Raw genomic sequence first — 19518 nt, forward strand, 5'->3', positions numbered from 1 at the left:
GACCTTTCCGAGACCTTTCCCTCCCAGCCCCGAGCGCGGGGGCTCCCTCAGGCACCCGGCCCAGGACAGCCCCATCAGCCTCGTTAGCCGGGAGTGTTCTGATGGTGGCGCAGATGTCCAGCCCTCTGGATGGCACTGACAGGCGCCACAGGGTGCGCACGGACGGCAGCAGCAGAGGAGTTGGCGGGATCTTTGGAGGGGAAGGGAAATCGCGTCCTTTGGAACCTGGCTTCAGCCGCTGCCCCTCTCCCCGGGCCCGGCCGGCGCTCGGAGCTCCGCTCCCCCTCGCTGGCTGCTGCCTGTGCCGGGACCCCTTCCCTGAGCGAGAGCCCGTGCTGCGGGAACACGCCTCTGCTTGCCAGGAGAGAGGAGCCAAGCACGCTTCCCCAGCTCCCTTCTCCCGAGATTCACAGTCCCGGTGGCTGGATGCCGAATTCCCGATTCCCGAATTCTGTTTGTGCAACACCGCGGGACGGGTCTGCAGCTGGTGCGGGGAGAGGGGAGCGCTGGGGATTGGTGTGAGTGCTCAGGGCAGGAGTCCTGGCGGGATTATCTGGGGGCTGGGGGGGCACTCTGCGTGTGGGGGGTTGTTTGAACACATTGGCTGTGCTCGAGAATGAGCGAGGGCGGCAGCGCAGCCACCCCTTCCCTCCCGAGCACCTGAGTCACCGAATCCCGGAATGGTGTGGGCTGGAAGGGATCAAAGCCCCTCCAGTGCCACCCCTGCCCTGGCAGGGACACCTCCCACTGTCCCAGGCTGCTCCAAGCCCGGCCTTGGGCACTGCCAGGGATCCAGGGGCAGCCCCAGCTGCTCTGGACACCCTGTGCCAGGGCTGCCCACCCTGCCAGGGGACAATTCCTGCCCAAGATCCCATCCAGCCCTGCCCTCTGGCAGTGGGAGCCATTCCCTGTGTCCTGTCCCTCCAGCCCTTGTCCCAAGTCCCCTTCCAGCTCTCCTGGAGCCCCTTTGGGTACTGGGAGGGCTCTGAGCTCTCCCCTGAGCCTCCTCCAGGCAGAACAGCCCTAACTCTGAGTGTTGTCCAGAGCTGTGGAAAATCGCACTCTCCGTTTAGTGAAAAGTTGCTCAGTTCTACCTAATTTGGCTCTCGAGTGCTAAAGAAGGTCGATTCCAAGTGCTCGAATCCCTTCAGCTCAGCCAGACGCTCGTTCCCCAAATCCTGTGCCACGGATCCCGTCCGGGGCTGCCCAAATCCCCCGGGCCGGGGCGAGGGGACCCGCGATGTGCAGAGCTCCGTCCTCCCCGGGCACGGCCGGTGCCGCTCACGCCGCCCGGGGCTCCCCCGCCGTCGGGGGGCCGCTCGGAGAGCGGGGCACGGCCGCCTGGGCAGGGGGCTCAGGAGAGCGGGCTGCTCGTCTCTTGTCCCCCCGCGAATCTCCTCGCTGCGGGGCGGGAGCCGCGTCCGGGGAAGGCGAGGGCTCCGGGGGGAGGCGGCGGGGCCGGGGCCGGGCGCTGCCCCGTTTATAGGAGGGCGGCGGGCGGCGGCTGAGCCCTCCCCGCGCCGCAGACGCAAACGGGGCGGTGGCCCCGGTTAAAGGGGAAACTTGACAGCGCCGCCGCCCGCTCCGCTCCGCGCCCGCTCCGCCGCCAGCGCGCTCCGCTCCGCCGCGATGTGAGTACGGAGCGCCCGTCCCGCCGGGAACCGGGCCGGCCGAACCGGGCCGCAGAGACCCCCGGGGGCCGCAGCCCGCAGGGAGGGCAGAGGCACCCCCGCTCTGGGGCTCTAAGGAGAGGGGCCAGGGCAGCCCCCTCCCCTCTTCACCGAGGGGGAGACGGGCTGGGGAAGGTCCCCCCTAGCTCGGGACAGGGTCCGGGAGAGGCTCTGCCGGGGGAGCCGAGGGGAGATGGGCCGAGGGCACCCCCAGGGAAGAGGGGCCGAGGCAGCCCAGCGGGCTGGAAGGGGCAGGGGCTGACGCTCCCTGCTCCCCGCCCCCTGCCCTCTCCCGGGGGTCGCCAGGGCAGATGAGCCCGGTAGAATTCCCCCCGGGGTGGGGGCCGGCAGAATCACCCACGCTGCTCCCATGGGTGGGTGGGCAAGGCACCCTCGCCCCCCTTTCCCCGCGGAACGGGGCCGGGGCAGCCCTCGGGTGCGATGAGCCGGGCCCGAGCCCTCCCGCCGGGCGGGGAGCACATTCCCGGGGGAGAGGGGCACCGGACCCCTCTCGGGAGAGGGGCTGGGGAGCCCCTTGGGGACCGCCCCCCTGTGAAGGTCCCCGGGGAGGGACTGGGAGGAGCCCCCTCGGTGGGAGAGGGAGAGCAGGCTCGGGGGAAGGTCTCGGGCGGTCCCGGCGATATCGGGGAGCGGGCAGAGGGCTCGGACCCTTCTCCGTCGGCGGGGCCCGCGGAGAGAACCCGAGCGCCGGGCACTGCCCCAGCAGCATCCCCCGCGCCGGGCGGGGCAGAGCGGAGCGTTCCCGCTGCCGCCGGACAGACAGACGCACGGACAGACAGACACACGCACTCAGCATCATCCCTGTCCCGCTGCAGCTCTGCCCTCCACCGCCGCCAAGATGCTGCTGCTGCTGCTGGGGATCATCGTGCTGCACGTCACCGTGCTGGTGCTGCTCTTCGTCTCCACCATCGTCAGTGTGAGTTCGGATTGCCCTGCTCGGGCTCCCGCCAGGCGCGGCCGCGGCGTGGCGAGAGCGGGAGGGGTGGTTTGTGTTTGTGGCCGGTTTTCAGCCTGGCTGTTAGCAGGAAGCCTTTGCTGCTGGGTGCTGGTCCCAGCAACGATGGGATTTGGGAGTTTGTGCCGTCAGGGCAGCTGGTGGGACCCTTGGCTGTGCTCTGTGGGGCTGCTCGGGGCATCCACGGTGGCACAGAGACACAAAGGCTGTTGGAAACCATCTCCTCATCCTCCCCAGGCTGTTCACATCGAGGAGCAGCCTCGGAGCACCCCAAATCCCCTCCTCTGGGGAGATGCTGCTCTCTCCTTTCGAAAGGGAGCTCCACCTGCCCTTGGGCTCCGGGCACAGCACCAGAACAGCCAGGCTGAGCAGGGCCCCCGACGGGGCTGGCTGGCGCTGACCCCTCAGCACGGCAGCGCTGCTCCCAGCTCTCCTCCTCGGGGTGGGAATGAGCACAGCCTCTTTCCTCGCCCAGCTTCCCAGGCTGGATCTGTGCGAGCGGCGGAGCGCTGGACGCGGCACCGAGGCTCCCCAGCGCTGTCCCGGGGCTGCAGCCCAGTGACCACGTCAGCTGCCCGGGGAGAGGCTGGAGCTGGCTTCGGGGCAGCTGTTCTGTGGAGCTGGCTTCCAAGCTCGCTTCACCAGCGGCTTCTTTCCCGGGTTTTTGGTTGTTTTTTTGTTTTTTTTTTTTTTTTTTTTTCCTTTTTGTGGTAGCAGTCACGGAAAACGTTACAAAAATCTTCCGAGCCGTTAGGAATCACGTGGAAGCATTCAAATATCCCGGCCAGGCAGCGGGCGAGGCCGGCCAGGGGAGGGGAGCGCGGCCCCGCGGGACTCGCTCCGAGCTTAAAGAGCATAAAGAGCCTCTGTTCCTGCGCCGCCGGGGCTAGAGCAGCTAAAGCAAACACCGGGACTGACTTCCCAAACCCCTCCGGACGGAAAAGCGTGTCCCTGGGAGCGCCTGGCCGGGCAGGCACGCCGGGGCGAGCCGGGGGGGACGCGGTGGCGCTGGGGGGACGCGGCCGGGGGTGGCGGGCCCTGCTCACGGGCTGTGTCTGTGTGTCTGTCCCGCAGCAATGGCTGGTGAACGGCGAGCGCGCGTCAGACCTGTGGCAGAACTGCAGCAGCGGCGGCGACACCATCCAGTGCGTGGCATCCTCCTCCAACGGTGAGTGCCCTCATGGGAGCGGGGCTGTGCCCTGGGATCGGGGCTGTGCCCCCCCCGGGATCGGGGCTGTGCCCCGGGATCTTGGCTAAGCCCCCATGGATCGGGGCTGTGCCCCCCCCGGGATCGGGGCTGTGCCCCGGGATCTTGGCTAAGCCCCCATGGATCGGGGCTGTGCCCCCCCCGGGATCGGGGCTGTGCCCCCCGGGATCGGGGATGTGCCCTGGGATTGGGGCTGTGCCCCCATGGATCGCGGCTGCTCCCCGGGATCAGGGCTGCTCCCTCCCGCTGTTCATTCTCCCCTGGTGCCTATGGATTCCCGAGGGATTTCCCAGACGGGTTGTTTGGGATTCCTCCTTGGATTTTCCTTTCCCCATCCCCTTGCCTGCTCTGCTCTGTCCCCCGCCGCAGGAGCACGGCTCTCGTGTCGGGTGTGGGGACACGGGGCTGGCCCGGCAGTGGGGGATTGCTCCCCGTCCCCTCCCTGTCCCTGAAGCTGGGATGGGGCTTAGGACAGGACGAGACCCGCTGGCCATGGCTCTGCCCGGCTGCCCTCGGGCTGAGGGCAGCTCCTGGCAGCTCCGGGGCAGGGGGACGCGCTCAGCTGCACCGAGCCCTTTTGGGGGGTCTCCTGTAATCAGCACATTTTCTTCCTGAACACACAAACACGAGGTGCTCCTTGGTGTGGCAGCCACTGGGCCCTGTCACCCTGCTGGAGGTTGCGGGGCTCTTTTTGGCACAGCTCCCTCTTGCTCTGCTTGTGAGGGGTTTCAAGGATGCACACGGGGTCCTGAGGACCCCCTGATCCAGAGGACACCTGTCCCCTCCCTGGAAATGTGTCCTGGTTCTGCGCTGGCGCAGGCTGAGTTTGGGCTCAGCCCTGGCCCCGGGGTTTGCTGTGGGGGCCGAGCTGCGTGCCCGGCCCCTCACCCCTGCCCCTGCACGGCCGGGGGCTGCACGGCCCCCGCGGGACCCCGCCGGCTGAAGGCTGATGTCACACCGGGTGTGACACCCCGAACTGTTTGCTGAGGTCGGCAGGGGAGGACAGTGTGCTGAGACAGCGTGACACGCACTTCCCCGGGTGGCCAGTGGCACCAGGAACACAAAATCCGTGCCAGAGAGTCGGGCGAGCCCGTGCCTCAGTTTCCCTGGAAGACAGAGCTAATGCCAGTGGTGCTGGGGCCAGCATTGGTTCTGTTAGCCTGGTTTTTGCTTTCCTGGGAGAACAGATTGTCCCAGGGCAAGCCCCAGTGACAGCAGCCGCGAGTCCCAGCGCCGGCACCGGGACACGGGCACACCGTGCCGGGGCAGGAGCACAGCGGTGCCGTGCGGCCCTGGCGAGGGGGCACGGTCACGCGGGGAGCATTCCACGCTCCCGGAGGGTCCCTCAGTGACGGGAGGCTGAGAGAGGGTTTTTGGAGACTCCCATCAGAACCCCCCTCCTCTGGGAGCGCATCCCCGTCCTCTGGGAGCGTTACCCCCGTGGGGAGGCGATGCCCTGCTGTGTCCCCCCGCTGTCCCCGCCGTCCCCGGCTCTGGTTTCCGAGGCAGCGGCGCTCCCAGCCCCGTGCCGGTCTCTGCTGACGCCTGCTGGTGTCGGGGCCGGCCGGGAGCGGCTGGATCGCATCCCGGGCGCGGAGCCCCCGGGGCCGGGTCCCGCGGCAGCGGCGGCCGGGCTGGCTGCTGCAGCGTCGGCAGCCCCGCTTCAGGGCCAGTCATGCGAGCTGCGAAACTGCTGAGCCCCCGATTGTCATGAAAGGCAGCGCTTGCCCCCAGCAGCCCCGGAGCCCGGCGCTCTAAAGCCTCCCCAAATCTCCGGCTTTTCACGCCCTCACCGCTCTTTCTGGATGTTTACAGGACGCTCTGTCGGGGCTGCCAGTGCTGAGGGGGCTTGTCCAAACCGTGCTTGGGTGGTTTCCGCACACCCGACGGTCCTGCCGCGGGCTGGGAGTGTCCCCTGCCCGTTCCCAGAGCCCCTGGAGCCTTTCCCGCGCTGATGTTTCATCATTAAAGGGACAGTGGCCGCGATGGTCCTGGTGAAAAGGCAGCTGAGCTGGGGTGACAGCCCCGATGCAGTGCAAGGTGGGGTGGAACGAGACCACCTGTAACGTCCCCTCCAACCCAAACCAGTGTGGGATCCCGGGATAAAGTGCCCCGGTGAGCTGCTCTGTGAGCAGCAGCTCACTGTGCTCTCTGACAGCTCTCACTCGCCCAAAGCCTCTGCTCTGGCGTCAGCACAAGAGGCTTTTGCTCGGATAAAAGCTTGTGCCCGCTCACCCTGTGGCCCGGGTGTGGGAGCAGGCTGCTGAGGACCTGCCCTCATCCTGGGGGACCCTGGACGCCGGCTCCAGAGCCCACTGCCGCTGTAGGAGCAGAGCACCAAAGGACATTTCCCGGGCTGACGCAGGGCTTTTCAGGTCTGTTTGTAAAAACAGCAAAAATGCCGCATGGTCTCCTGTGCAGCAGGTCCTCCCTGCCCTGTCGCTCTGCGGGAGCTGCTGTCAGCCCCCCTCGGGAGCAGCAGCGAGGTCACAGGGCCAGGACACCGTGGAAGAGCCACCTCCGAGGCTCACGCTGGTCTCCTGCCTCATCCTCACCCCTTCCCTAGGAATATGCTTATTTCAAAATCAGGAAGGATCCCATAGAAACACCACAAACCACGCTTGGCCACGGCTCAGAACAGGCTGTGAGCAGTGGCTCCAGGGAGCCATAGGAGCTCATCTCCCTGTGCCTGGGACGGCACTGAATGGTTAATCCTGGAGTGCCAAGGTGCTCTGGGGAGCAGCGCGGAATCCTCGTCGGGAATTTTGGCAGAACTTCACGCGGGACAGGTTTTGCTCTGGCCATCACGGTGGCCTCTGGGCTGTGGTTATTTGTTCTTCTCTTTGCAAAAGGCAGTGGCACTCAGTGAGTGGAATTTGGGAATTAGATGGTGCTGGGTCACCCGTGCTCGTCATGGATGGGGATTTTGGGGGGTGGAGATGCCGTGGTGCCCCTTGGTCTCAGCTGAGCCTCCCCTGTCCTGTCACACAGGGACCTTTCCTTGGTGTGGATGCCCACCGAGAAGCAGAACCCCTGGATGCAGGTGCCAGCAGGATTTGCTCTGGATTCCCCGTGGGCAGGCTCTGGCTGGGCTCCTCGCCCTGCAGACCCTCCCGTAGGGATGGGGCAGCGCCGGGGCTGGGCACAGCGCTGCCGGGCGGGCACTCGGGAGCCCCTGGGCACGGGCTGGGCTGCCTCGGTGGGGCTCAGCTCCCAGCTCCCAGCTCCCCGTGGCCCTCGGTGTGTGCAAGGGCTGAGCCGTGCCAGCAGGAGCCCCGGCACATCCCCGCTCCCTCTCCGTGTGCAACGCCTGCTTGTCGCTTTGATTTTCGCATCTGCTGTTAGATAATGCTTTTTTTTTCTTCAAGAGGCCGAGAACTATGGAAAAAATGTTGCAATCTTTGCTGGGTTTGCGCTGTCAGACATTCCTGGAAAAGCCTTATCTGAGGAATCCAGCTGGGAGAGCGGCCGTGGGCCGGCAGGGCCGTGTGCCAGCCCGGGGCACGCGCTCGCGCCCTGCAAGGGCTCTCCAGGAGATGCCAGCCCAGACCCCCCGACGGCGATGCTTTCTGCTCCAAAGATGCCCTTCCCTTTCCTCAGCTGGATGTTTCATGCAGGAAGGAAGGCTTCTCTTCTGCTGCGTCCTCCTCTGGTTGTGGCGGGAGTGCTGAAAGTGGGGAGGCGGCGGGGCTGTCCACGGGGATCCACGGGGATCCCCCACCCCGCTGCAGTGCCAGGAGACGTTTCCTCTGTTGTCCTCTCCCGGCTTCCCCCGTGGCTGGCTCGTCCACAGGCAGGCTGGTTTGGGGCTGTGTAAAAGGGAAAAGGAGCCCCTGGACCTTGGGAGGAGCCCGATGGCAGCGTGCCGGGGGCCCTGTGATGCCCACGCTGCTCTGCTGATGTGGTGGCCACAAGCAAAGCCCAGCTGCTTGCCCAGAGCAGATTTTATTACTGTTGCTAGTAACAGGTGATACCAGCTGAACCCGGGCAGGGCTGGACCCTCTCTGCCAGCCCGGGGGACAGTAACCCATCCCTTGGTGTTCTGAAATCACCTGAGGGGTATTCACAGGATCCCCGATAGGTTGGGTTGGGAGGGACCTCAAAGCTCCTCCAGTGCCACCCCTGCCCTGGCAGGGACACCTCCCACTGTCCCAGCTGCTCCCAGCCCCATCCAGCCTGGCCTTGGGCACTGCCAGGGATCCAGGGGCAGCCCCAGCTGCTCTGGGCACCCTGTGCCAGGGCCTCACCTCCCTCTGGGTAAAGAATTCCTGAAATCTAAAAAATCTCCTATTCCTAAAATCTAAAAATCTCCTTTTCCAAGAGAATATTTTATATTTCAGATCAGTTTGTTCCATAACTTTCTTGCCCTCAATAGGAAAGGGATTTCCTCTGCTTAAAACCATTTTTTATTGTTGCTTGTTCTTCTCACAAAGAGCATCTGATGAGGAGAGGCCGGGAGCTGGTGCTGGTTTTCTCTCAGCTGCCCCAGATGTCTTTGGCTCCCATTTTTTCTGTGCGAGGAGGGCTCAGCCAGCCTTCCCTGCCACACTTGTGCTCTGGCCCACAGAGGATGGCAGGAAGAGGGCAGCACGTGGCCAAGGGATGACTGTCAAACCAAAAGAAAGGTGGGGGTGTCCCCTGCAGAGTGTGGTGCTGGAAAACCCTTCAGCCCGCATGGTTTTGGCCTTGGTGAGCCCCTGGGATGTCCCTGTGGGCTCAGGCTGAGTGACCCTGCCCCAGGCCCGTGGGCCAAGGCACCCCTGCTGCCCACTCCTGCTGCCATCCCTGAGCTGGCCCCGGAGCCCTTGGGAGGGTCTGGGATGGAGCGATGGATCTGCTGCCTCAGCACACGCCAGCAGGAGGACAGAGGGAAAGGAGCTGCCTCGGGCTTCGTGGAGCTGCTGGAAGGAGTGTCTCGTGGTGCCAGCAGCTTTCTGCTGCCTCAGCTGCACCAGGAGTGCCTCTGCAGGGTGGGAGCTCCCGTGGGATGCGGCAGCTCTGGAGAGCTCTGCACGTCCTGGCCTCGTGGACGACTTGGATGGAGCTTCAGGGAGAAGGAAAGAAGAGGAGGAGAGGAGAAGAGGAAGGTTTGAGGGGTTCATCTCCATCTGAAGGAGCTCAGGAGAGGAGCAGGAAGCCTTGGAGGACTCGGAGCGCTGTGCTGGGTCTCTGCCTCCCTGCAGCCCCTCTGCTCATCCCCCACCAGCACCCTGGGAGCTCTCTGGAACCCCCAGTGCTGCTGGGATTTCCAAAATACCCGCATCCAGCACAGCGTGGCGGCTCCAGGCCATGGAGATGGCAGGACTGGGAACGAGCAGCGGGAATGTCTGGCTGGGCCACAGCAGGAGAGAGCTGCATGGGAGCGGCACGGGAGCGGCACGGGAGCTGCACGGGAGCTGCACCAGAGATGCCCTGGAGATGCCCTGGAGCTGCCCTGGAGCTGCACTGGAGCTGCACTGGAGCTGCACTGGAGATGCACTGGAGATGCACTGGAGATGCACTGGAGATGCACTGGAGATGCACTGGAGCTGGGCTTGCCCTGCAGCTTCCCTGGGACAGAGCAGTGCCTCGGCTGCACAGACGAGGAGGAGGTGTCCCAAAAGGACAGAGGAGAGGTCCCTGCAGACCAGGAGAGGTGTCCCTGCAGCCCTGGGCTGAGGGGCAGGGCAGGGCTGGGGCAGTGCAGAGCAGCCCCACAGGCACTGGAGCTTTTCTGGCCCTGGGGGATCTGCGGGGCTCTGCCTGAAGGGCAGCCCAGAGTGCTGCAGCTGAGCTGGTGTTTCTGCTGGGTGTTTCTGCTCCTCCAGTTCACACTTTTCCAAGCCTCTTGGGGGTGGCTGAACATCAAAACCACTGCAAGTCCCAGCCTTTCGCTGCAACCTGGCCTCCTCAGAGGGGAGGATGGAGCTGCGCTCAGGATCTTGGTATGGCCTTGGCACCTGAGACTGTGCTCTGGAAAAGCTCTGCTCAGAAAACCCAGCTTTTCCTGGCAGCCTGGGCTGGTGCCTTGTAGCCGTGCTGTTGCTGACCCTGCTGAGATTCATCTTGCAGCGTGGAAGCAGCAGGTTTCACAGCTGGGAGCATGCGTTTCCCTCCCTCCAGCTTTGGCTGTGCTCTGTGCTGCAGTTACCTCCTTAATGGACGTTTTCTTCCCCAGAAGTGGTTGCTTTTTAAATGTACAGAGTACACGCTTGGCAAAGGGAAAGCTCCATCTGCAGAACGTTCCCATCAGCCGCAGATCCCAGCACGCAGGGGTTTTAATGCCCAGCACCCATTTAGGGAGCTCTTACAGCAGTGGATGAGCTGAGCTCCAATAAGTGTCTTCAGTGTGCTCTTTGTTTTTCCTCCTTGGCTGGGCCAAAGAGGGCGTGGGGGGCATGAATCGAACCCTGGGGAGGCAATGCCTGTCCTTCAAGGCCCCTGCTCCTGGCCAAGGCAACGTTTTCCCCTGCCCTGTCAGTCCTGTCAGGGCATGAAACCCCCCTGCAAGCCGGGCTGGGGCTCTGCTGCCAGGGCTGGGTGGGCTGCTGTCTCTCTGGGAGGTTCAGCTGCAATTCCTGCTCCAGGCTCCAGTTCCTGCTCCAGGTTTCTTTCTTTCCTGCTGGATTTTAGGGCAGTGAAACATGGTCTTTATCTTCCCAGGGCTGAACTCTTCTCCCTGCTGTTGTAAGTAGTGCTGTGAGCACATCAGGGCCTGCGTAACTTAAAGGAAAATTCAAATTTGTTTTGTAAGAACTCTGTGCTGGCTGCTGACAGGGCTGTAACCCGCCGGCTCTGCTCCGGAAGCGGCGTGCAGGGTGTTATCTGTCCTTTCCACGCTGCTTCCTTTCCTCCTTCCTCCTGAAGAACAAAGATATAAACACAGAGCTGAGGAGATGCAGGGGGAAAAATGGGATAACCAGCTCGCTGCCCAGGGGAAACCACAAATAACAGCCTGGGAGTAAACAGTGCTGACAGCCCGGCTGCAGCTCTGGGAAACTTGCTGTGTTTGGGATCCCGAGGGCTGGGCACGGCCCCAGCAGCAAAGGGTTAAAGGCTCGTGGGGCTGAGCCTGCAGAAACCCTACCTGCAGTTATGGGGGTGATTTTAAATACATTCAAGGCAGTTAGCTGTCCTAATCCAGCTGGAGTCTGCGGGCAGCTGATGGAGCTCTGCAGCTCTCGTGGGTCTCCGTCCTGGGCGGCGATCCTGCCCTTTGTTTTCACAAAGGAGGCCAGCAAAAGTCAGCAAGGGCTGGATGTGAGCTCAGAGCTCTGGGCTGTGGGATCATCTCCTGATTTCCCGGCTCCCGGGCTGGCTGCCCAAACCCTGCAGCCACGGTGGGCTCCCCCCTCAGCGCTGCCGCTCTCTGCCTCTGACGCGGCTCTTTATTACAATGGGATTTTGCAAAGCCCCTATAAATCATTTGCATTCAGAACCAAAAACCGGGCAGGGGAGGCGGATGCAATTAAAGGGCAGCTCAGCTCAGCTCAGCTTTCCGTCTAGACAGCCCTCTCCTAAAATAACCAGCAGTGGGAGCAAACGCCTCGCAGCAGAACGGGGCCGGATCCCCCTCCCCGTGGCCTTTGCCACCACAAAGGACTCGGCTTTCTGGTCCTGGGGGAGCTGCAGGGCTTGGCTCCGGCTCAGCCGGTGCCCGGAGCTGGGAAGGGGCGAGAGGAGAGCTCGGCTTCCCCGAGCTGGGATGGGAGCCCTGTGCTGAGGGACGGAGGGAGGTGCAGTTCAGCACTGCACATCCGCCAGCCACCTCTCTGGTCCGATCTGAGCAGAGATTTAGGATGATTTTGGTGGTGCTGGAGCTGCCTCACCCCGTTCCCACTGGTGGGGGACGGCCAGAGCTGAAGGGACAGGTGGGGCTGAGGCAGGGGGGGTTTCCCTGCCCGGCTGCCTGAGACAGGGGAAATCCATTGGACATCTTGTGGGCACACTGCAGGGAATCCACCCTGGGATTTCCTGGAAGCAGCAGCTGGGGCACAGGGACCCGGTGCGCTGGCGTGAGGGCAGGGCAGCAGCTGGAAATGGGGAGCGGGAAGGGAGGGGAAGGAGCAGGCTGGCTGTGAGGAGCAGCGGCTGCTCGGGGTGCTTCCAGAGCTGCGGGAGCAGGGGCTGCGTCTGCTGAACATCCAGAGACAGGAGGCAGAGACCAGGGGTAGAAATCCTGCTCCGAATCAGACACAGACGTGGCTGAGTGGCACGGGATGTTCCTGCGGCCGTGGGTTTGCTGGCAGTGCCACGGGTCACCACTGCCACCCCAGCTGCAGGCTGTGCCTCACCCTCAGGTCCAAGCCCCCCTCTGCCCTCCACGAGGAGGGCTCACAGGAATTTGGGAGGACCTGTGGTCACTTCTGGGGCAGACCTTGCCCTGGACAGTCCCGATGGCCCCGTTGGAGGTGGCTGAGCTGGAGGGCAGCTTTGTTGGGAGCCGATTCTGCAGGCAGGGAACTGAAATTGGGGGGAGTAAAACTGTGGCAGAAACATGGAACTGAGTCTGAGGCTTCAGTGCTGCCTAATCCCATCTGAGGATCCAGCCCCAGGCAGGATTTTTCTGCCTTTCACTGGGTGGTTTGTGCCTCAGTTTACCTGCACTGAGTCCTGCATCTTGATTTCAAACCTCACAAGGGAGGGGGGAGGCAGAGGTGTCTGCGAGCATTGCCTCCCTCTGTCAGGATGCAGCAGCTCACGGCATGGAGCTGCATTTTGCTTGTTTATTTATATTTTTTTTACGTGGGGTTTACACACCCACTAAGCCTGGAAATAGCTGAGCAGTGACTCACACGGGCTGGTTGAACTGGTCTGCTCTGGGACACAGCTGCGTTTGGCAGCTGGGGAGGACTGCCCAAAGGTTCAGCTGCGCAGGGGCACAGGGAGTTTTCGTTCCCGTGTGTTTGCTTGCCCTCGGAGCTCGGGCTCCGGAGCTCGGTGCGCGTGGCTGTGGTGTTTGCAGCACAGCCCAGCAGCCAGGGCCGGCGCTGAGCTGGGGCAGAGAGGCTCTGCGTGCTGCTCGTGGGGCTTTCGTGGCAGGCACTCCTGAGGGCAGTGCCAGGCCTGTGATCTGTCGTGTTCCGGCAGCCATGGCATCCCCGTGGCACCCGAAATCCCGGAGCAGCGCGCCCAGGGCAGCCATGGCATCCCCGTGGCACCCGAAATCCCGGAGCAGCGTGCCCAGGGCAGCCATGGCATCCCCGAGGCACCCGAAATCACGGAGCAGCGTGCCCAGGGCAGCCATGGCATCCCCGTGGCACCCGAAATCCCGGAGCAGCGTGTCCACGCTGGGCACGGCCCCCAGCTCTCCAACCCCCGCGGGAGCCGGGGTGGGCCAGTGGCAAGGCCACGGGCACAGCAGGGGCTCCACGGTGCCCGCGCTGAGCTGTCCGTCTGTCTGTCTGTCCCCAGAATGGCTGCAGTCTGTCCAAGCCATGATGATCCTCTCCGTCATCTTCAGCGTGCTGTCGCTGTTCCTGTTCTTCTGCCAGCTCTTCACGCTCACCAAGGGCGGCCGCTTCTACATCACCGGCGTGTTCCAGATCCTGGCGGGTGAGCGGGGCTGAGGGTGCCCCTGCCCCTGGGACCACTGCTGCCCCTGCCCCTACTGCCCCTGCCCCTGGGGCCACTGCTGCCCCTGGGGCCACTGCCAATGGGGCCACTGCTGCCACTGCCACTGGGGGCACTGCGCTGGGCTGCGGGCACGGAGGGGCCTGGAGGGGGGAACAGCTCCTGGGGAAGGGAAGGGAAGGGAAGGGAAGGGAAGGGAAGGGAAGGGAAGGGAAGGGAAGGGAAGGGAAGGGAAGGGAAGGGAAGGGAAGGGAAGGGAAGGGAAGGGAAGGAAGGGAAGGGAAGGGAAGGGAAGGGAAGGGAAGGGAAGGGAAGGGAAGGGAAGGGAAGGGAAGGGAAGGGAAGGGAAGGGAAGGGAAGGGAAGGGAAGGGAAGGGGAAAGGAAAGGAAAGGAAAGGAAAGGAAAGGAAAGGAAAGGAAAGGAAAGGAAAGGAAAGGAAAGGAAAGGAAAGGAAAGGAAAGGAAAGGAAAGGAAAGGAAAGGAAAGGAAAGGAAAGGAAAGGAAAGGAAAGGAAAGGAAAGGAAAGGAAAGGAAAGGAAAGGAAAGGAAAGGCAAGGCTTGGGGGTGTTGAAGATGGGATCCTGGGGTGGGATCCAGCTCTTGGGTCGTTGTGCCTCCAGGCTCTTCTGCCCTGGCACAGCGAAGGTGCAAGAGGGTTTCTGCCCCAGCCAGGGAGGCTCTGGAGGGACAGGGTGCCCCAGGCACTGGGGCAGAGCTGGGGGCAGTAGATCACAGGGATGCTGGAAGGAGAGCTCTGCCTGTTCCCCAGGGTGGGATGTTGGGTGTCCAGGGTGGCTGTGCTGGCTCTGGGACCCTTCACCAGGCTGGGTGAGGCTTCCACAGCTGCTGGTGGGGTGGGGAAGGTCGTGACAATCCTGTTTTGGCAAGAGAGGGCTCGGTGTTTATTTATGAACTTGCCATGAGGGGGCCTGGTGCTTTCCCCTTGAGCACAGAGCCCTGGAGCTGCAGGGTGAGCTCTGGCTTGGACTGTCAGCTGCTATTTTTAACTCTTTGAGAACTCAGTGCTGGAAAGGAGCCACAGCTCCCATCAGGCTGCAGTTCCCCAAGTACTGATGCTGTAAAGCCACTGGCTCTGTTTATGTTTCCATGTATGAAACCAGTGGAGAGGATTTTCAAGAGTTCAGGCTAAAAAATGTAGTGGTACTTCGAGGTCCTGGCTGCGTTAGGACAGAGTGTCTGGGAAGGAGACTGATTCTTTCCTAGAGCTTTAGATGTTAAACTAGAAGCCACCCGAGGTCCTGCTATTTTATCAGTGGAAAAACTCATTCACTGAGTTTAGACTTTAAACTTTCTGGGCATCCTCCAAGCAACTGGCCTTCCCAAACGCTGGCAAAATCCAGAGCTAAGCTTTATTGGCATGAATTCCATGATGAGTGGGTCTGCTTGGCCTCAGTGCAGGTGGAGTTCAGATCAGTTCACCATCTCTGGAAAAAGAGATGTACGGAAACCCCTTAGAGCCATGGAGCCGAGGAGGGGAAATGGGCATTAATAATGCAATTCCCTGCAATTACCCCTGTTAGAGCTGCTCTGATAGACCCGGAGCAGAAGGCTTCTCTCTCCTGAGTGCTGCTGGCCAGCCCTCACTCAGAGGAGGAGGGGACTCAGCCTCCAGGGCTGTGCCTGCCCTCATCCCACAGCTGTTTGCAAACACCTGGCCTGGAGAGCTGCCCTGCTTCCTGGGCAGGGCCGGGGCTGCTCCGGCACGAGCAAGCCCCAGGAGCAAATGTCGGGAAGCGTTTGCCTCCTGACCTGCCAGAGCAAGGCTGGAGCGTGCTCCGGAGCCAGGGATGGAGGGTGCATCACTGCTCGCAGCTGGCTGCAGCTGGCGTTCCTGCCCGCGTGTTCTGGGCCCGGAGCAGGGCAGGTGCCCCAGCAGGGCAGCGGCAGCCGTGGCCTCCGGCCGGCCGAGCTCCTGCTGCAGACAATCGCTGCTGTTTCTGGCCTCTGGAGGTGACTGGGTGGCCACGCACCCGTCCCCTGTCCCCCAGACAATGGCCGTGCTCTCTGTGCCTGGGCTGGGCAGTGGGAGTTGGCTCCCGTGCCTGCAGAATGGAAACTGCTCCAGCGGCGCCTTAATGAAGTGAATTCCCACTTGTGCACTTTCCTGAACAAAAGGAGCAGTGTCAAGTGGAATTACAGCTCAAATATCACCGTGCTGAAATGTAGGTGGTCCTGAGGGCCGGGCAGGGGACTTGGAACTCGGCTCCAACAACAGCCCCACGACTGGATAATGGAGCTACTGGGATTGACTCAAAGAGCTCGTTTGGGGCAGGAATAGAGGTGGCTTTGTGTGAGCTCCGGGCGGTGCCCACCCCTAATGGGGGGTTTGCAACAACACTTGAATGCTGCCCACCGGGGCTGGGCACCCCTGGGACCCCCATGGGCCCTGGCTGGGCAGGGGTGCCACGAGGGAGGAGCTGTGGGCACAGAAGGGTTTGCAGGGAGCTGGGGCTTCAAGGAACAGGGCTTGTGGGGAACAGGGTTTTCATGGAACAGGGGTTTCATGGAACAGGGTTTTCAAGGAGCAGGGTTTTCAGGGAACAGGGTTTTCATGGAACAGGATTTTCATGGAACAGGGTTTTCAAGGAGCAGGGTTTTAAGGGAGCAGGGTTTTCAGGGAACAGGGTTTTCATGGAACAGGGTTTTCAAGGAGCAGGGTTTTCAGGGAACAGGCTTTGCTGGGAATGGTGTTTGCAGTTGAGCTTGTGGTGCAGCTGTGAAGCATGGGGGATCAGAGCCAGAGCATCCTGAGGCCCAGCTGGGTTTGTGTTTGTATCACCCAGAGAGGTGGTACAGAAACCTTGCTCTGAAAGCCCAGCTCCGTGTCTGCCCTCCTGCAGCACTGCAGGGAGGTGGCTCAGGCCAGGGTTTTACACAGGGCACCGGGGGAGCGGGGTTGGTCTGGAGCAGCATCGCTGCTCTGCCTGAGGGATGGGTTAGCCCAGGGGATGCTCCAGCTCTGTCTGCTCCAGAGCCTCTGGCTTTGTTTGCTGAGCGTGGCAGAGACAACCCTGCTCACCTCCAGCCGGGCCCGAGCCCACAGCACCCCCTCCCCAGCCTCCCAGGGGACAGGATCCAAGGGGGCAGAGCAAAGCCAGCTCCGTGCTGGTGCTGGCTGCTGTCCTGCGTGGGTCTCAGCAGGGACTGGCCCGTGCCGTCACTGACTGTCCCCGTGCTCCCCGCAGGGCTGTGTGTGATGAGTGGCGCTGCCATCTTCACTGTGAGGCACACGGACTGGCACCAAGCCTCGGAAAACACCTCCTACGGCTTCGCCTACATCCTGGCGTGGCTGGCCTTCCCCCTGGCCCTGGCCAGCGGCATCGTCTACGTCATCCTGCGGAAGCGCGAGTGACCCGCGGGACGCGGCCGGCGTGACGGGGACAGCCACCACCTCCTCGCAGCAGACGGAGGCGGGGGAGAATAGACGAGAAAACGGAAAAGAAAATTAACCAAAAAACCAAAAAACATAAAAAAAAAGGAATAAACCCTCCCATCCAAACCAAACCCAACCCCCCCAGAGGAAACACTCAAAGGGTTCCTTGTTAATTGAAGGTGTATATAGTATCTATGGTTTAAAAAACCTATTTATAACACTTTTTACATATATGTACATAGTCTCGTTTGCTTCTGTTGACCATGCGCTGTTTTAAAGCCTAAAGCAAGTGCCTAAGGAACTCTCACTCCTAACAGTGTAACAAGAGCGCAGTGATTTTTCTCTCATGCAAAATCCTCTTTGAGCGGAGCTCTCCTGCCCTGTCCCAGCCCGTCAGAGCCCCCAGCTCTGGTTTTAGGCTGGCGTGGCTCAGCCACGCCTGGTTCCGCAGCCAGAGGGCTGGGCCCTGCTCCTGCCACACGCTGTGATCCGGAGGGCACGTCCAGATCTGACGGGAGATGCTTCCAAAGGGTTTGAAGGATTTCGGAGCAAAGGCTTTGACTGCCCCAAGTGCCTAAATGACTTATGTGCCTAAGTCCCACTGCCTTGCCTCCACACCCGCTGGGAATTTGGGCTTTTAAATCACTTAGGCCAGGCTGCAATCCAGCCCGGGCCGTCCTCCCTCGCCCGGCTGCCGGGGCTGGGCTGGGAACTGCTGCTCCCAGCCTGGGGCGTGCTCTGCCCTTGCCGTGGAGCTGAACTGCCCTGAGAACGCAGCCAGCCCAGCCTGTCCCTGAAATCCAATACCAGATGTATGAAATGGTGCTATCTATTTACCATTCCTTACCCTGCTACGCCATTTAACCTTAGTCACTGGAAATTCAGTTAACGACCTTGAGGTAAACAACCAAGCTAGAAATGAGAAATAATTCTGTGTAATATAAATGAGCTATAACTGCTTTTGTACTTAGATTTGCTCTTACTATTATTTTTAATAAAGCATTCATAACCGAGATTCCTTTTTCCCCTCCGTGGTGCAGAGGAACAGAAGCAGCTCTGGCTGGAGCCCGTGGGGCTCTGGCACCGGAGCGAGATGTGAGTCCTCTGTCTGTCAGCAACGAGTCTGGCCATGAATGGAACAGGCACCAGCACAGACCCCAGGCTGCCTCTGAGGACTCCAGACACTGTTGCTTTTTTGGTTAATCTTGGATTTTTTTGGGGTTCTACTTTTATTTTATTTTTTTTTGCTTTGCTTTTCTGATTTTATACCAACTGTGTGGACTAAGAAGCAGTGAAATAAAAGTCAGAATAACTCAGGTGCTTCTACTTTTTGGGGTTTTGGAGGGTTAGAGCTGGACTCTGCTCCACCAGCCTGCTTGCAGAGCCATCCCATGGAATCATGGAATCACAGTGATTTGTGTCAGAAGGGACCTCGAAGCCCATCCTGTTTCTCTGGCTCTGCACCGGGGCTGCAAACACACAGCGCAGCTCGGAGGGGATGGGAGCTGCTGGGTGACCCCTGCACCAGGGTGCTTCAGCACCTCCTTTGCCCATTTCCCCCAGTATCCCCCATTATTTCCCCCTGTTATCCCCGTTATTCCTCCCTGTTATCCCCCTGTAATCCCCCGTTATTCCCCCCGGTATTCCCCTCCGTTATCCCCCCATTATCCCCCGTTATCCCCCCCGTTATTCCCCCGTTATCCCCATTATCCCCCATTATTCCCCCGTTATTCCCCCCGTTATTACCCCGTTATTCCCCCGTTATCCCCCATTATTCCCCCGTTATTCCCCCCGTTATCCCCCCAGTTATTCCCCCCGTTATTTCCCCCCGTTATCCCCCCAATTATTCCCGTTATTCCCCGTTATCCCCCGTTATCCCCAGCCCGTTCCCGTCGGTCCCGGCCGAGCGCGGAGCGCGGGCGCCCTCCTGTGGCTGCGGGCGGAGCGGCGGCCGAGGGACCCCTCGAGCCCCGCCGGGCCTGGGGACAAACACGGATGGGCATGGGGACACGGATGGGCACGGGGACACACATGGCCAGGCCTGGGGACACGGATGGGCCTGGGGACAAACACAGCTGGGCCTGGGGACACGGATGGGCCTGGGGACACACACAGCTGGTCCTGGGGACATGACCGGGATCCAGGGACAGCCACAGCTGCTCTGGGCACCCTGTGCCAGGCCTGCCCACCCTCACAGGGAACATTTTTCCCCCCAATATCCCGTCCATCCCTGCCCTCTGGCAGTGGGAGCCATTCCCTATGTCCTGTCCCTCCATCCCTTGTCCCCAGTCTCTCTGCAGCTCTCCTGGAGCCCCTTCAGGCCCTGGCAGGGCTCTGAGCTCTCCCTGGAGCTGCTCCTCTCCAGGTGAGCCCCCAGGTGTCCCAGCCTGGCCCCATGGGTGCTGTCCCTGTGCTCGGACGGTGGGAGATGGGCTGCAGCTCCCAGGCCGTGTTCAGCAGCATGGAGAGCTGGCTTCCCTCCAAAGGCATCACTTACAGCCCGCTGGGAATGCCTGCGTGAAAGCGTTAAAGAGTTAAAGTTTGTACCGAAACCACAAGATGCTCAGAGGTCTTCATTGCCGTGTGCTGCTCGGGTGTGTCTGCCACCAGCTCCAGGCTGGGCTTTGTTTCACCAAGCCTTGAAGACCTCCAGGTGTGGAGAGCCCCCAGCACTGCCCTGCTAGGGAAAAAGCCTTTCCTAAACATCCCCGACCTCAT

At 61.8% G+C, this 19518-nt stretch overlaps 1 protein-coding gene across 1 annotated transcript; it reads left to right on the forward strand.

Moving 5' to 3' along the window:
* Nucleotides 1-1516: 1516 nt before the first annotated feature.
* On the forward strand, nucleotides 1517-18116 carry PMP22 (peripheral myelin protein 22). The gene is made up of 5 exons (XM_038157427.1): nucleotides 1517-1631; nucleotides 2507-2607; nucleotides 3721-3814; nucleotides 13247-13387; nucleotides 16613-18116. Exons 2-5 carry the CDS (start codon nucleotides 2530-2532, stop codon nucleotides 16777-16779), a joined length of 480 nt encoding a protein of 159 aa, XP_038013355.1. The 5' UTR covers nucleotides 1517-1631; nucleotides 2507-2529; the 3' UTR covers nucleotides 16780-18116.
* The last annotated feature ends 1402 nt before the right edge of the window (nucleotides 18117-19518 follow it).

Source organism: Motacilla alba, chromosome 18 (genome assembly GCF_015832195.1).
Source record: "Motacilla alba alba isolate MOTALB_02 chromosome 18, Motacilla_alba_V1.0_pri, whole genome shotgun sequence".
In the NCBI taxonomy this organism is placed as follows: domain Eukaryota; kingdom Metazoa; phylum Chordata; class Aves; order Passeriformes; family Motacillidae; genus Motacilla; species Motacilla alba.

Excerpts from the sequence above, each read along its gene's own strand:
- PMP22 (XM_038157427.1), top strand. The coding sequence starts at position 2,530 with ATGCTGCTGCTGCTGCTGGGGATCATCGTGCTGCACGTCACCGTGCTG. Across the intron at positions 2,608-3,720 it reads TCGTCTCCACCATCGTCAGT|CAATGGCTGGTGAACGGCGA; the intron begins GTGAGTTCGGAT and ends TCTGTCCCGCAG. Across the intron at positions 13,388-16,612 it reads CGTGTTCCAGATCCTGGCGG|GGCTGTGTGTGATGAGTGGC; the intron begins GTGAGCGGGGCT and ends TGCTCCCCGCAG.